Source organism: Crocodylus porosus, unplaced genomic scaffold (genome assembly GCF_001723895.1).
Source record: "Crocodylus porosus isolate Cpor-Errol unplaced genomic scaffold, CroPor_comp1, whole genome shotgun sequence".
Taxonomy (NCBI): Eukaryota; Metazoa; Chordata; order Crocodylia; family Crocodylidae; genus Crocodylus; species Crocodylus porosus.
Window position 1 is genome coordinate 14,054,667 of NW_017728926.1, and position 12,251 is coordinate 14,066,917.

The window sequence follows — 12,251 nt, forward strand, 5'->3', positions numbered from 1 at the left end:
AGACAAAGAGCCCTGAGTAGAGCTCAGCCTGCACAGGTCCAAACACAGCCTTATTCACGGGCCTCTTTTCTAGCCTGGGACCTGAAGGGAGAACGAAGCCTACAGAGGATATCTGGTCCTATACTAAGCAATGCACAAAGAAAACTGCTGCAATGTTGGCTTTTCCTGTGGATAGTCATCTCAGTCCATCTTCCTGCCGACATTGAACAGAATTTGAACCCTAGTTGTTTGGGATTGTTATTTTTTTGTCTTTATGCCTGAAGAAACTGGATTTGAATGAAATGATGCTTGATTAATTTGTCATCCAAGTGTCTCTAGTGTCTCAAAACAGGGTAGGAAATTAATCTTGCCAACGTAAAAAAATCCTTCCTGCAAGTGTCTACTCTTACAAGCAGAAAAAGAAATCAGCTATCCCTACTGAAAGCCAGAGTCATTCTGCTGTTGCATTAGGATCTGACACAAGGACTCTGCACTGATTCACTGACTCAGATTCTGCACACAGACTGTTTTTATTTCCTCAGGTGGACTGGATTTCTAGTTGGTAACACCAAGATAGCAGTGTGCACACAACTCAGTTAAGCTTTTCTTAAATTCTCAGGTGGTTTTATTTTCTGAGACCATGAAGCACTCTGGCTATGCAAATAATGAGGCATGTTGTGGAAGTGGACCACCTTCAGCAATTTACTACACTGTTTGTAGGGTAAAATAAGGCAGCCCTCGTACCCCAAAGATCTTCCATTTTCATCTTGGGTGAACAAGTGCAACTCCATTCCCACTCTGTTTGAGTCCACAAAAAGTATGTAATGCCAAAAGGGGTGTGGGTCCTTCTTGTCTTTTCTCCTTTTTTATGACTTAGTCTTAAAGGTAAGAGTGGGTTTGAAGAGTAGATATATTAATGGCTTTTCAGGACTTGGACCTGGTGGAATAGAATTGCACTTTGCTGCCTTTTAGTAAGACTAGTATCTGACCTGAAGTGGGAGCTATATGGGGTGTAGTGATTCAAATAGATAAGGTTATGAAGCTCTTTTTCATAGACTTAGTGAATAAGAACCAGATCCAAACTGAAGTGAATTTAATTATGCAGCAAGTCAGTCTGCATTTGTAACATTTCAATTTAATCAATTCACTTCCATGTTTCTTAAGTCTGAGGTAACCAAACATGGCTGTGGCTGTGCGGTGGCGATGAAAACGTATTATGACTCTGGTAACACCTACTCCTAGAACGCCTTCTTATCTGTAAAAATGGATACACCGGTTAGGAGAACTGTATTTCTAGTTATCAAATCCAACTGAAATCTACTAAAACCAAAGATATAGTTTTGGCATAGTATACTCCATGTGTGTTTGTGTGTCATTTCTCACTCACTAATTTGTGTATCTAATTGTCTGCCGCACAATCAAACCAGTACTTCGGTAATTAGAGAGAACAGGATTTTCAAGTTGCTGATATCTTCGGGAGAATCCCAAACTCAGCTATGCAGATGAATGTATTCATATGAGTGCAATTCTAGCTCATTTGGAGGCAGGCAATACCTGGGCTCAGAAGGGAAGGCTATTCAGGCTTTCATCAAGCAGTGACAGTAGATAGATTCCCTGAGAATTTCAGGCTTAAATATTTTTAAAGCATACTCTTTAAAGAGTAGTCTTTAAATATTTTTAAAGAGTGCCCAGTCTCTTGTCTGTAGGTAGAAACTTGAAATTGTGCCCTGAATGCATCCTAAATGCATTGCTTCATGAGTGGGAATAAAATCAACTCCAACAGTTTCTTAAAATCCCATGCAGTAGTTCTGAAGCTGTTCAGACCCAAGGTGCTCCTTGGAAAATGCCAGGTCTTCGTTTTCCCTCATTTTGGACTATACACAAATAATAGAAATTTTCTGTTGCAAAGAAGCCAAGACTACAACAGGTCAGAAATGTTTTTAATACTATGGATTACTATTTGAAATCTCTGGGTTTATCATGAGAATCATGTTTGCATACCCAGCTCTGCTAACGCTGCCTGGCACTAGCCTCCTGATTTTGAAGGTGATATGATGGTTGGGGAGCTTGCTTCATGGTTTTTTGAGCCCTGGGGTTGGCAATATTCCCACAACAATATGTACCTATATTGGAGCCAGGCAAAATTTGACGTTGTAATATCATGCATGGTCTGACAGAGCTCACTGGGAAGCATAAAAGCAGCCTCTTATACTCACTTCAGAGAGAAACCTAGTTCATCTAATTCCCCACCTCTCTTAGAAAGTACACAGGACCCGTAGGGGCCAGGCCAACTCACCACAGTATACATGGTTGTCATTAGAGCTCCAAGCATTCGGTACTTTCCAGGCTGATCCACTCCAGGAGGGAACTGCAGTTTGGAGAGCTGGAGAAAAAGTGTACTCAGGCCCCCCAGCATGACAGCAGCGAAAGCTGCTAGGGTTAGTCCCAGTAGTAGGGTGCCCTGCATTTCACTTAGCTCAGGATAAAGGCACCGGAAGACCTGACTCTCTCAGATCTCTGATTTGTTGTTTCTGGTCCTGAGGATCCCTGGTAAAAGGTAATCTGTCAGGTTGTGGTAGGAAGAACATGCCTCCCCTCATCTGCATAAATAAAGGCCTCTTAATTATTTCAAAGGTGAAAGAGAGACAACAATGCTCTCAGCTATTTTAAGCCTCAATTATAGGCAGTGCAATTCATAGGATTGGATATAGGTTGTTGCCTATGAAAGCTTATTCATTCCTGAACTAACGTGCTGCCCTGCCCTGCCCTGCCCTCTGCCTGTACTAAGTCTGTGAATTTTGTAGGTGACAACAGAGATGTTTTTGCTAGTTGCTTGAAACTGGTCCTCTGATGTTTCACCGTCCTGAAGCTGGGAATTAATGAGCCGATTTCCTAACAGTATCTTTGGTCATCTTGAAGACAGGAATCTGTGCCAGGTGGCAGCAGCGTGAGGCCTCAGAGCCTGATATCAGTGGGCAAAGGCAATGTAAAGACCTGATCCTCTTAGGTGCTAGTGGTGTGATGCCTGATCGTATTCCACACCCTGGCCATGGATTACTCTTCTGGCCCATGGGACCAAAAGACTGAGTATAACTACTGATGAAAAACGCTCAGTTTGAAAAGTATTGGAGTCTTGAGAGGTTAGAAGAAATGCCAGTTATATTATAGTAAGTCGTGAAAACTATCTTCTGCGTTTAATCCATGGCATGCAACAGCGAAGTTCAATATGAGGAATATTCATCAATATTCCTCATGAACTCTTTGGACAGTACACCAATCAGTTCCCAAGGCCCAGAAATGTGTTGGAATACAAGGTGTGTTCCCAGCAACCTCCAATGGAGTTCTCTACCACCAACGAAATAACAGCCATCCTGGTTTATACCTTTACAGCCACTCTCTCTTTCCTTCCATGGGCAGAATAATGGGGAGAAGTAATTGGTGAAGAGATTGTAGGGTTTAGATTTCACTCTCTTTTCTTCAATCAAAGTAGCAGAGGAAAGATCCTGGTCTACCTCGGTGAGGCCTAGAAGGGGAATGTTAAACATTTGAACAGTTCTGTGCATATACAGGGTATGTCCAGAAACTGGGCTTTGGGAGTACAGAGCAAGGCAACTAGGCAGTTTTACTGGCACCTCTTGGTCCATGCTTATAAATCCTGCTGGGCCCTTCGTCTGCATAAGCACTAAGCCAAGGAGAACTTGGTGTGGGACCTGACAGGTGTGTGTTAATTTTTGGATCAACAATTTTCTTTTTACTAAAATGATCTCTTCTAAGCTTTCATGTCCACCACCACCCCCAACTCCTTTTTAAAAATATTCTATCAGGTTTCCCTCCTGTTCTCAAGTGTCTTGCATTGGGCCTATTTGACTAACTCAGCAGAGGAGCGAATGAGAAAGTTTGAAGTTTTTGTAGTCAGCAAGAGCCTTTCTCTGACCTACAAAGGCAGAAACCAAATTCACATTGGCAACAGAAGTCAAGAAGAATAAAAAAAGTCCTTCTTCAGATGCATAAGAAATCAGAGAAAAAATAAGGGAAACACTGCATCCCTGCTAAACAAAATAGGACAGATGATAACCGACACTCAGGAGAAAGCCGAACTCCTAAATGATTACTTTGCATCGGTAGTCCACCAGTCCAAGGCTACCACCCTGCTTGAGAGGATACAGGATGATCAAGGTGAGGCCAATCACCCACCAACAGTTGGCAAAGATCTCATGAGGAAACATCTAGAGAGGCTGGACATCTACAAGTCAGTAAGCCCAGATGAACTGCACCCAAGAGTGCTGAAAAACTGGCTGATGTCATCGCACAACCCATGTCAAAACTATTTGAGAACTTGTAATGCTCAGGAGAGGCTCCCGAAGACTGGAAGAGGGCCAATGTGGTGCCTTTCTACAAGAAGGGAAGGAAGGAGGATCCAGGGAATTACACACTAATCAGTTTGACCTCAATCCCTGGAAAAATATTGGAAAAAATTATCAAAGAATCCATTAGCAAAGGCTAACGGAAAGCAACATTATAATAGATAGCCAACATGGCTTTGTTGCGGGGCGGTCATGCCTAACCAACCTCATGCCCTTCTATGATCAGGTAAGACACTGCCTGGATAAGGGAGATGAGGTTGACGTCATCTATTTGGACTTCAAAAAAGCCTTTGACGTGGTCTCCTACAATGTGCTCATGGTAAAATTGGAGAACTGCGGCCTTGGTAACCCAATGGCCTGGTGGCTAGGAAACTGGCTCTGAGGAAGGACCCAGAGAGTAATAATAGATGGAACTGAGTTAACGTGGCGCTTGGTAACCAGTGGCATCCCTCAGGGTTCAGTACTTGGACCAGTACTTTTTAACATCTTCATTAATGATTTGGACTTGGGCGTTAAAAATGGACTGGCAAAGTTCATAGGTGACACCAAATTATGGGACTGTGGTCACGCTGGAGGATAGGCTGGGGACACAAGCTGACCTGGACAGGCTTACAAGGTGGGCAGATCAAAACATGATGATGTTCAACACTGAGAAGCATCAAGTGCTCCACCTGGGGAGAAACAACTCACAACATACTTACAGGCTTGGCAGTGCTACACTTACTAGCACTACAACCAAAAGAGACCTGGGGGTCTTGATAGACCACAGAATGAACATGAGCCACCGATGTGATGCCGTAGCTGGCAAAGCAAACAAATCACTGCATGCATCTACCAATACATCTCAAACAAGACTCAAAATATCATCTTCATGCTTTACTTGCCCTTGGTGAGGCTGCAGCTGGAGTACTGCATCCAGTTCTGGGCACTGCACTTCAGGAAGGATGTGGAGAAGCTTGAGAGAGTCCAAAGGACAGGTATGCCTATAATTAAAGGTATGGAGAGCAGGCAATACAGTGAGAGACTGAGAGTCATGGGCCTGTTCAGCCTGAGGAAGAGAAGACTCAGAGGGGACTTGGTGGCAGCCTATCAATATATAAAGGGTGCATATCAGAGATGGGGAGATCGTCTGTTCACCAGGGCTCCCCAGGTGAAGACTAGGACTAAAGGCCATAAATTACTAGAAGACCACTTTAGATTAGACATAAGGAAAAATTTTTTTACAATTCAAGTGTCCAGGGTCTGGAATAGACTTCACCCACAAGTGGTGCAATCACCTACTCTGGATATCTTCAAAAAACGTCCAGACACCCACCTTGTTGGGATCATCTGACCCCAGCAATCTTTCCTGCCCAAGCACAGGTGGGCTAGACCTGATGATCTTGAGGGGTCCTTTCCAGCCCATAACATCTATGGATCTATTAATGAACCTATGAATCAGAGCAGGGGAGGGTCTGGGGGGTTTAAATTTTTATTTTTATTTTTATTGATTACAGTTTTCAGAATTGTGCAAATTCAGGGTGTCAGGGGCAGACAATTTAGTAATGACAGTACACTGTTAAAAGCTTTATAAAATCACATGTCAAAATATAACAAGTAAATATCCATAAATCCATGAATCACTGCTGCTTTATATCATTCTGTTTGTTCTGCAGGAAAAAGCTGGGCAGGGGCACTCCCAGAGCTCTGGGAACATGGGGTGTGAGCAGATCATTACTAATTGATGTGTCATTAGGCTGGAATAGCAGCTAATTGCTTAACTAAGCAGTCATTAGGCTCCCCACTGTTTCCATCTCTAACCTCTCCACCCTCTGTCCCTCCAACTCTTTCTCCATTGTCCAGTAACAGGGCTAAGGTTTCCCTGTTACAGTCCTGCGTCTATAAATTTTTATTATTATTGGTGGAAATATTTTTCCATCCAGCTTTGAGTGTGAAGTGAAATCAGTGTTTATCAATAAATTCGAATCCTGCCAAGCCTACTTACGCTTCAGATACAGTAACCTTCAGGAAGAACCCTCTTCCTTCAGACACTGTTTAGCAAAATATCAAGATGTCCAATTTGAAAGAGTCAAATACTGACTTCCTCCCAAATCTGAGGCCACAATCATCCCCTCAAAGTGAGATCTGAGAAAATTTAGAGTTCCCTTTTCAGAAACATTTGTCATCTTCTCTTCCATTATCTTACCACACTTCCAAATATACCACTGTCCCCATGGAAGAAGAGGGCACCTCTTCTTAGGACAGAAGATGATGCTCTATGCTGGTAAACCCTCACGGGCACCTTCTCAAGCTCCAAGTTCCTGATGCAAAGCTTGGGGTTCATGCCATGTATCCTCATACCCAATACAAACTGCATAAAGCTGATGTAATTGCAGATACCCATCTTCTCCAACACCAGTTCTGAGCACTGCCCTTCAGGAGGGATGTGGACAGCATGGAGAGGGTCCAGGGGAGGGCCACTCGCATGGACGAGGGGCAGCAGGGAAGGCCTTATGAGGAGAGGCTACGGGACCTGAACCTGTTCAGCCTCCACAAGAGAAGGCTGAGAGGGGATCTGGTGGCCATCTATAAATTTACTGGGGGGACCAGCAGAGAATGGGAGAGACCCTGTTCCCCTGAGCACTACCCAGAGTAACAAGGAATAACAGCCACAAGTTGATCAAGCGTAGGTTCAGGCTAGACATCAGGAGGCGCTACTTCATAGTCAGGGTGGCTAGGATCTGGAACCAACTTCCAAGGAAAGTGGTGCTCACTTCTATCTTTGGGGGTCTTCAAAAGGAGGCTAGATAATCACCTAGCTGGGGTCATATGACCCCAGCATTCATTCCTGCCCATGGCAGGGGGTTGGACTGGATGATCTGCTCAGGTCCCTTCCAACGCTACTAACTATGAAACCTTCCCCTATTTAAAATGAGCGGAATAAGAATGCCCTAAACTCCTCTGTGAGTGAAAACTGCATAGGTGGTATGCATTTGAAAATCACACGTAAAGCAAAAACGGGCAGATTACCCTGCCCTGTAGCCATGGCTCTGTTCCCAGCTGGTGCAGTGGGAGCAGTAGCCAGAGCGGGATGCACTGCCCTCCAGGCCCAGGGCAGAAGTCCTGGCCACCCCTCCATGCTGGGGCCCACCGGGCATGTGCAGCATGGACTGAGCTTCAGGGGCAGCCCCTCACCCCACCGTGGCTCAGTCTGGCTGCAGTGGCACCCAGCCAGTGCTCAGGATCACAGCTGGGTCAGGCTGGGACCTAGCTGTTCTCGGGCCACCCCGTCATCGGCAATTCCCAGCCATACACGTGTCTGGCCCCACTGGCGGCTCTGGCCACTCCCAGGGCTTTGGCACAGTCAATCCCCACCCAGTACCCGGGAGTCACGGCCTGCCACATCACGCATGCTGGTTTCATCTGCGCAGAGCTGGCCGAGGCATTAATCCACCTCTGAGCAAAGAAAAGGAATGTCATGTTCCATGAACAAGTGTGATACAACTAAAAAAATAATCGTGTCCTTACTATGACAAGATGATTGTGTTTAATAGGTGGCAAAGAGAGTGGAGTTCCACGGGATAAAAATTTGTATGCAAGCACCTCCAACACAGCCTTATCCCTAATGCTCTTTTCTATATTGGAGACAAAAAGAAGAACCAAGTCTTCAGGGGATATTCAGTCCTATACTAAGCAGTGCAGAAAGAAATCAGCTGGTTTTGTTTCTTCATGGCGACACTCATCACAGTCCTTTTCTTTGCCAATGACAGGGTGCTGAACAGAGGTCAGACAGCTGTTTTTAATTTACTTCCTTTATTAAGCCTGCAGAGGCTGCTTTTGAATCAGAGGAGGAGGATAAAGCTGGGTGCATCTACACATGCATTTCATCCAAAATCAGTTTACCTGAAAGTAAACTATTCATGTGTAAATGATCCTGGGCAGGTGTCTACACATGCAGGGACACGGGAGCTAGGAGCAGCAAATCTGCTCCCTTTTCCTGCTGCTCTGTAATGCCAACGCCAGGGGCGAGCTTGAGGCAGCAGCAGGTATTTCAGATGAACCACATAGCAGTGCAGCCATTGCCAGCAGTGAGTCTGCTCAGCGGTTCCAGCACAGGGCTGTGTGAATTCCCGAGACTTTCACCACAGAGCATGGCTCCTTGCTGCAGTTGTCCACCAGAACTCGGAGCAGGGGCAGAGGTTGGGGGAAAGAGGCCCAGTACTGCAGTCCCCCCCAACCCCAAATGTGCTGGCTCAGGGCCAGCCCTGTGTGCTTAGGGGCTCCATACCCACACCCCACCACCCCTACCTACCCTCCTGACAGCTGCAGCCAGCACCCATGAATGGAGTGGGGCAAGAGTGGCTCTGAGTCTGCCCCTTCACCTGGAGCAGCCAGGCACAGTGGCAAGAAGGGGTTATCCTTACCACTGCACCCCTAGGATCCACCCCTGAACACTGCATGTGATCAGAATCCATGCGGCAGTCATCTCCAGTGCCTGAGGATAATATTAGACCATGGAGGGGTTTGGGGGCTTTTTGGTGGCTGTTTAGGGTTTTTTTGCTTGCAGCCCAATAGGGCTTTTAGGAAGGCAGAGCTGAACAACAGGTTCCCACTCCTGAAAAAATAAATGTGGCAATTTCATTGCAAAGCCTGAGCTCAGAACAGCATTTCAACATGTCAGGAACTGAAGTAATAATTAAGGGAGCTCTAGCTGTTCCAGTTATTTTGAACCTTGTCACAATTTCCAGGAATACTAATACAGCTGTAGCTTTAGCCCTATGACTTAGCATTCTCACCTCATGATTTCATTGCAGATGCTTCATTGGCTGGCCTCTTTCAAAGGTGCATGACTACAAATCATGTGACTACCCCACTCTCAACTTCTGTGATAAAAAATAACTTAGCTCCTTGATTGAATCCAAAGAAGCTTTGGATCCAGCCGCTTTGGATGGCAGTGATCCGATCTGGAGCTCCAGACCCGGTTTCTGCCTTAATCCAGCTGAAGCTTCGGAGACGCCTTGAAGATCTGGCCATAGGGTATAACGGTGGAATCAATGAAATATCTATAACCTTGTTGTTTGTTGTCCGATTTGGATGACACTTGCTGGAATGGTAGACTCTGTTGAGAGCATGAAACCTGCTATGTTTTGAGAAGATCGGTGCAGGGGTTTGGGGGGAACCATACCCCAAATTCTTGAAATCCAAACTCATGTCACGGCTGTGTGTTACACCACAGGGAGGTGAAAACTGCAGGGATGGTGGCCCCTGCTGAGGCCACGATGCCTGCCAGCTGTGGAGGAGATCAGTGCAGTGGGGTTCTGGGGCCCTGCACCCCTAGCTGGTGATGGACAAAACTCGTGCCATGGGTGCTTGTGGGACTGACTGTGTCTGTCTTGGGGCAGTTGATTGTCTGTATTGATTCTTTCCTCTCCTTAGTCTGGTTTTGTAGGTGCTAATTGATGGCAACCTGCAGTAGTGTCTTCCCTCCCTGCCCCAAGACAGACACAGTCAGTCCCACAAGCACCCATGTCACGAGTTTTGTCCATCAGCATCTAAGGGGTGCAGGGCCCCAGAACCCCCTGCACTGATCTCCTCAACAGCTGACAAGTGTTGTGGTCACAGCAGGGGCCACCATCCCTGCAGCTGTCACCCTGCTGCACCTTAACACACACAGGGTCACCCAGCTTCTTGAAACTTGGCAGGCTTTGTGGCCTCAGCAAGAGCTACCACTCCTGCAGTTTTGACCTCCCTGTAGTGTAACAACACATAGACGTGACAAAAGTTTTGTTTTCAAGAATTTGGAGCGCAGGCTTCAGACTCTGCAGAGTCTACCACTTCTGAAAATTTCATCCAAACTGGACAAAAAACAACAACATTATAGATATTTTATTGTTTCCCCATTATACCCTATGGCCGGATCTCCAAGGTGGCTCCAAACCTCTTCGGGAAGCCTAGTGAGGCCAGCGCTTCGACCCCAAAGTGTCCAAAGCTTCTCTGGATCCAAAGCAGGGTCTGAAGTCTCGCACAGCCCTAGTGGAGAATCCTGCATTGAGCAGGGACTGGGACTAGATGACCTCCTGAGACCCTTGGTTCCATAAGATGAACATAATTGAAGAAATAAAGATTTTTCATAAGCCTCTTAGGAAGTTTACAATGTTGTCCAATGCCTTTTTTCCAGCTGGAAATGTCAGCATGCCATTATCAAACAGGTTAATAATTCCATGGAAAGCATTTTCACTGTGGTACCAAGTTACTGGGACACCGCTGTCCTCCAATCGTTTCTTGTATAAGAGCCCGTCATCCCTAAGCACATCATATTCACAGGTCATAATGAAAGTCTCAGGAAGCTGACAAACAATGGCATCTTCAGCTAAAAGTGGGGAAGCAACTGGGTCAAACACTTGTCTAATTTGCTCATAGATATCTTTTCTATACTCAGTGGGAAAATGTGGCTTGTAGCCCCTGACCTTAAATTCCTTAGGGATGTTGTCAGGGCTCAGCCATTTCCTGTACTTCAACCTTATTTCTGGAGGAATATGGGCACCCTCCAGAGTAGGTTTCAAAATTGATATGTCCCCATTCAGGCACTGCAAAGCAAAGAGAACAACTTGTTCTCGGGACAATATTGGGACCCTACAGTATTGCTGATACGACGGTAAATTGAAGTCGAGTCCTTGGACAAATGGATACATCAAAACCTGAGCACGAAGTTTAGGAAGGTCTGGCCTACTTGTGAGTGTTTGAGTAGTGGTAGCAGCAAGGTAGGCTCCAGCACTGTCTCCAGCTATGATAATGCATGTTGGATCTACTCCATAGTCTTCTGGATTCCTCATGAAGTGTATGGCAGCTGTGAGACAGTCCTCGTACTGGGCTGGGTTCTTATGCTCAGGTGCCAGACGATACCTAAGGCATCAAAGAAAGAGTGAATAGGAAGTAGGGGAACCCCATAGAAATGGGATTTTTATCTCTGTCCCACTCCTACCCCGCAAAGAAGACTGCTCAGTTAATACTTCATAAACAGGGACCCTCCTAAAAATGATGGCAGTGATGCCTGGAAATGCCACCGGCCATTTCCTTGTAAGACCACTGAGCAGAGTATTTGGCAGAGTGTCCAACAAGATTTTGCTTATCGCTGGATCAGGACAGACCATTTTCAGTAACATGATTTTATAAACTGTCTCTCTCCTCCCTCTGCTTCTCGCCTTCATCCCCTTCTCTTTTAATTGTACAAGGTTTCTCTTTTATGCTCAGATTCAGTGTCTTATGCTGAGCCTATTCTGGCTACGTTGGCACAAGAGCCAAATGAAAACTGTGAAATTTTCTCACTAATGGCTAGTCAAAGCAGACCAAGCAACCGCCATGTAACAGCACTGAGCAGCACTTACTCAACAGATGCAACCACAGCTTCGCTTTCTCTGGCGAGGTATTGGCACACGTGATCATGAGTGTCTGAAAAACAAGTATTTTTAGAGGTGCTAAGGACTGTCAGTTCTACTCCATCTCATCTTTGGGATATATACCCCATATTATTCATGAACATACTGCCCTTTCATACCCAGTGTTCTCTTTATTACACCTTTTTCTAGGCTAGCCTTTTGTTTCAAAGAGTCACTGATGTTCAAGGAGGTGCCTCTTCTGCAAATCTGCCTGGCAGAGTAACAGCATGCATCTCCTTTAAAAGGTCAACCATCAGAGACCCTCTGGAATATGAAGCCAAATGTGCCACCCTTTCAGGTTTGTAAAATCTGGAGATAGCTTTTCCAAAATATTTACAACATTTTTTTTTCTCTAGCATCTTACCAACACTTCCAAATACCCCACCGCCTCCATGGAAGAAGATGATCCCTTTTCTTAGGCCAGCAGATGGGGCTCGAGGCTCATAAACCCTCACTGGCACCTTCTCAAACTGCAGGTTCTTGATGAAGAGCT

General features: G+C 45.6%; 2 protein-coding genes across 2 annotated transcripts in view; both read right to left on the minus strand.

Moving 5' to 3' along the window:
* Positions 1–6,726, minus strand: part of LOC109314518 (arylacetamide deacetylase-like 3) — a 10,096-nt gene extending 3,370 nt beyond the window's left edge. Inside the window, exons 1-2 of the mRNA XM_019541733.1 lie at positions 6,546–6,726; positions 3,362–3,502 (exon numbers count right to left, since the gene is read on the minus strand). Of these exons, the coding sequence (XP_019397278.1) occupies positions 3,362–3,502; positions 6,546–6,726 (322 nt within the window). The remainder of the gene's footprint in view (positions 1–3,361; positions 3,503–6,545) is intronic.
* A 3,696-nt stretch (positions 6,727–10,422) lies between these two features.
* LOC109314519 (arylacetamide deacetylase-like 3) overlaps positions 10,423–12,251 on the minus strand; it is a 60,993-nt gene continuing 59,164 nt past the window's right edge. Inside the window, exons 3-5 of the mRNA XM_019541734.1 lie at positions 12,123–12,249; positions 11,708–11,771; positions 10,423–11,225 (exon numbers count right to left, since the gene is read on the minus strand). Coding sequence (XP_019397279.1) covers positions 10,451–11,225; positions 11,708–11,771; positions 12,123–12,249 — 966 coding nt within the window. The 3' untranslated portion in view covers positions 10,423–10,450. The remainder of the gene's footprint in view (positions 11,226–11,707; positions 11,772–12,122; positions 12,250–12,251) is intronic.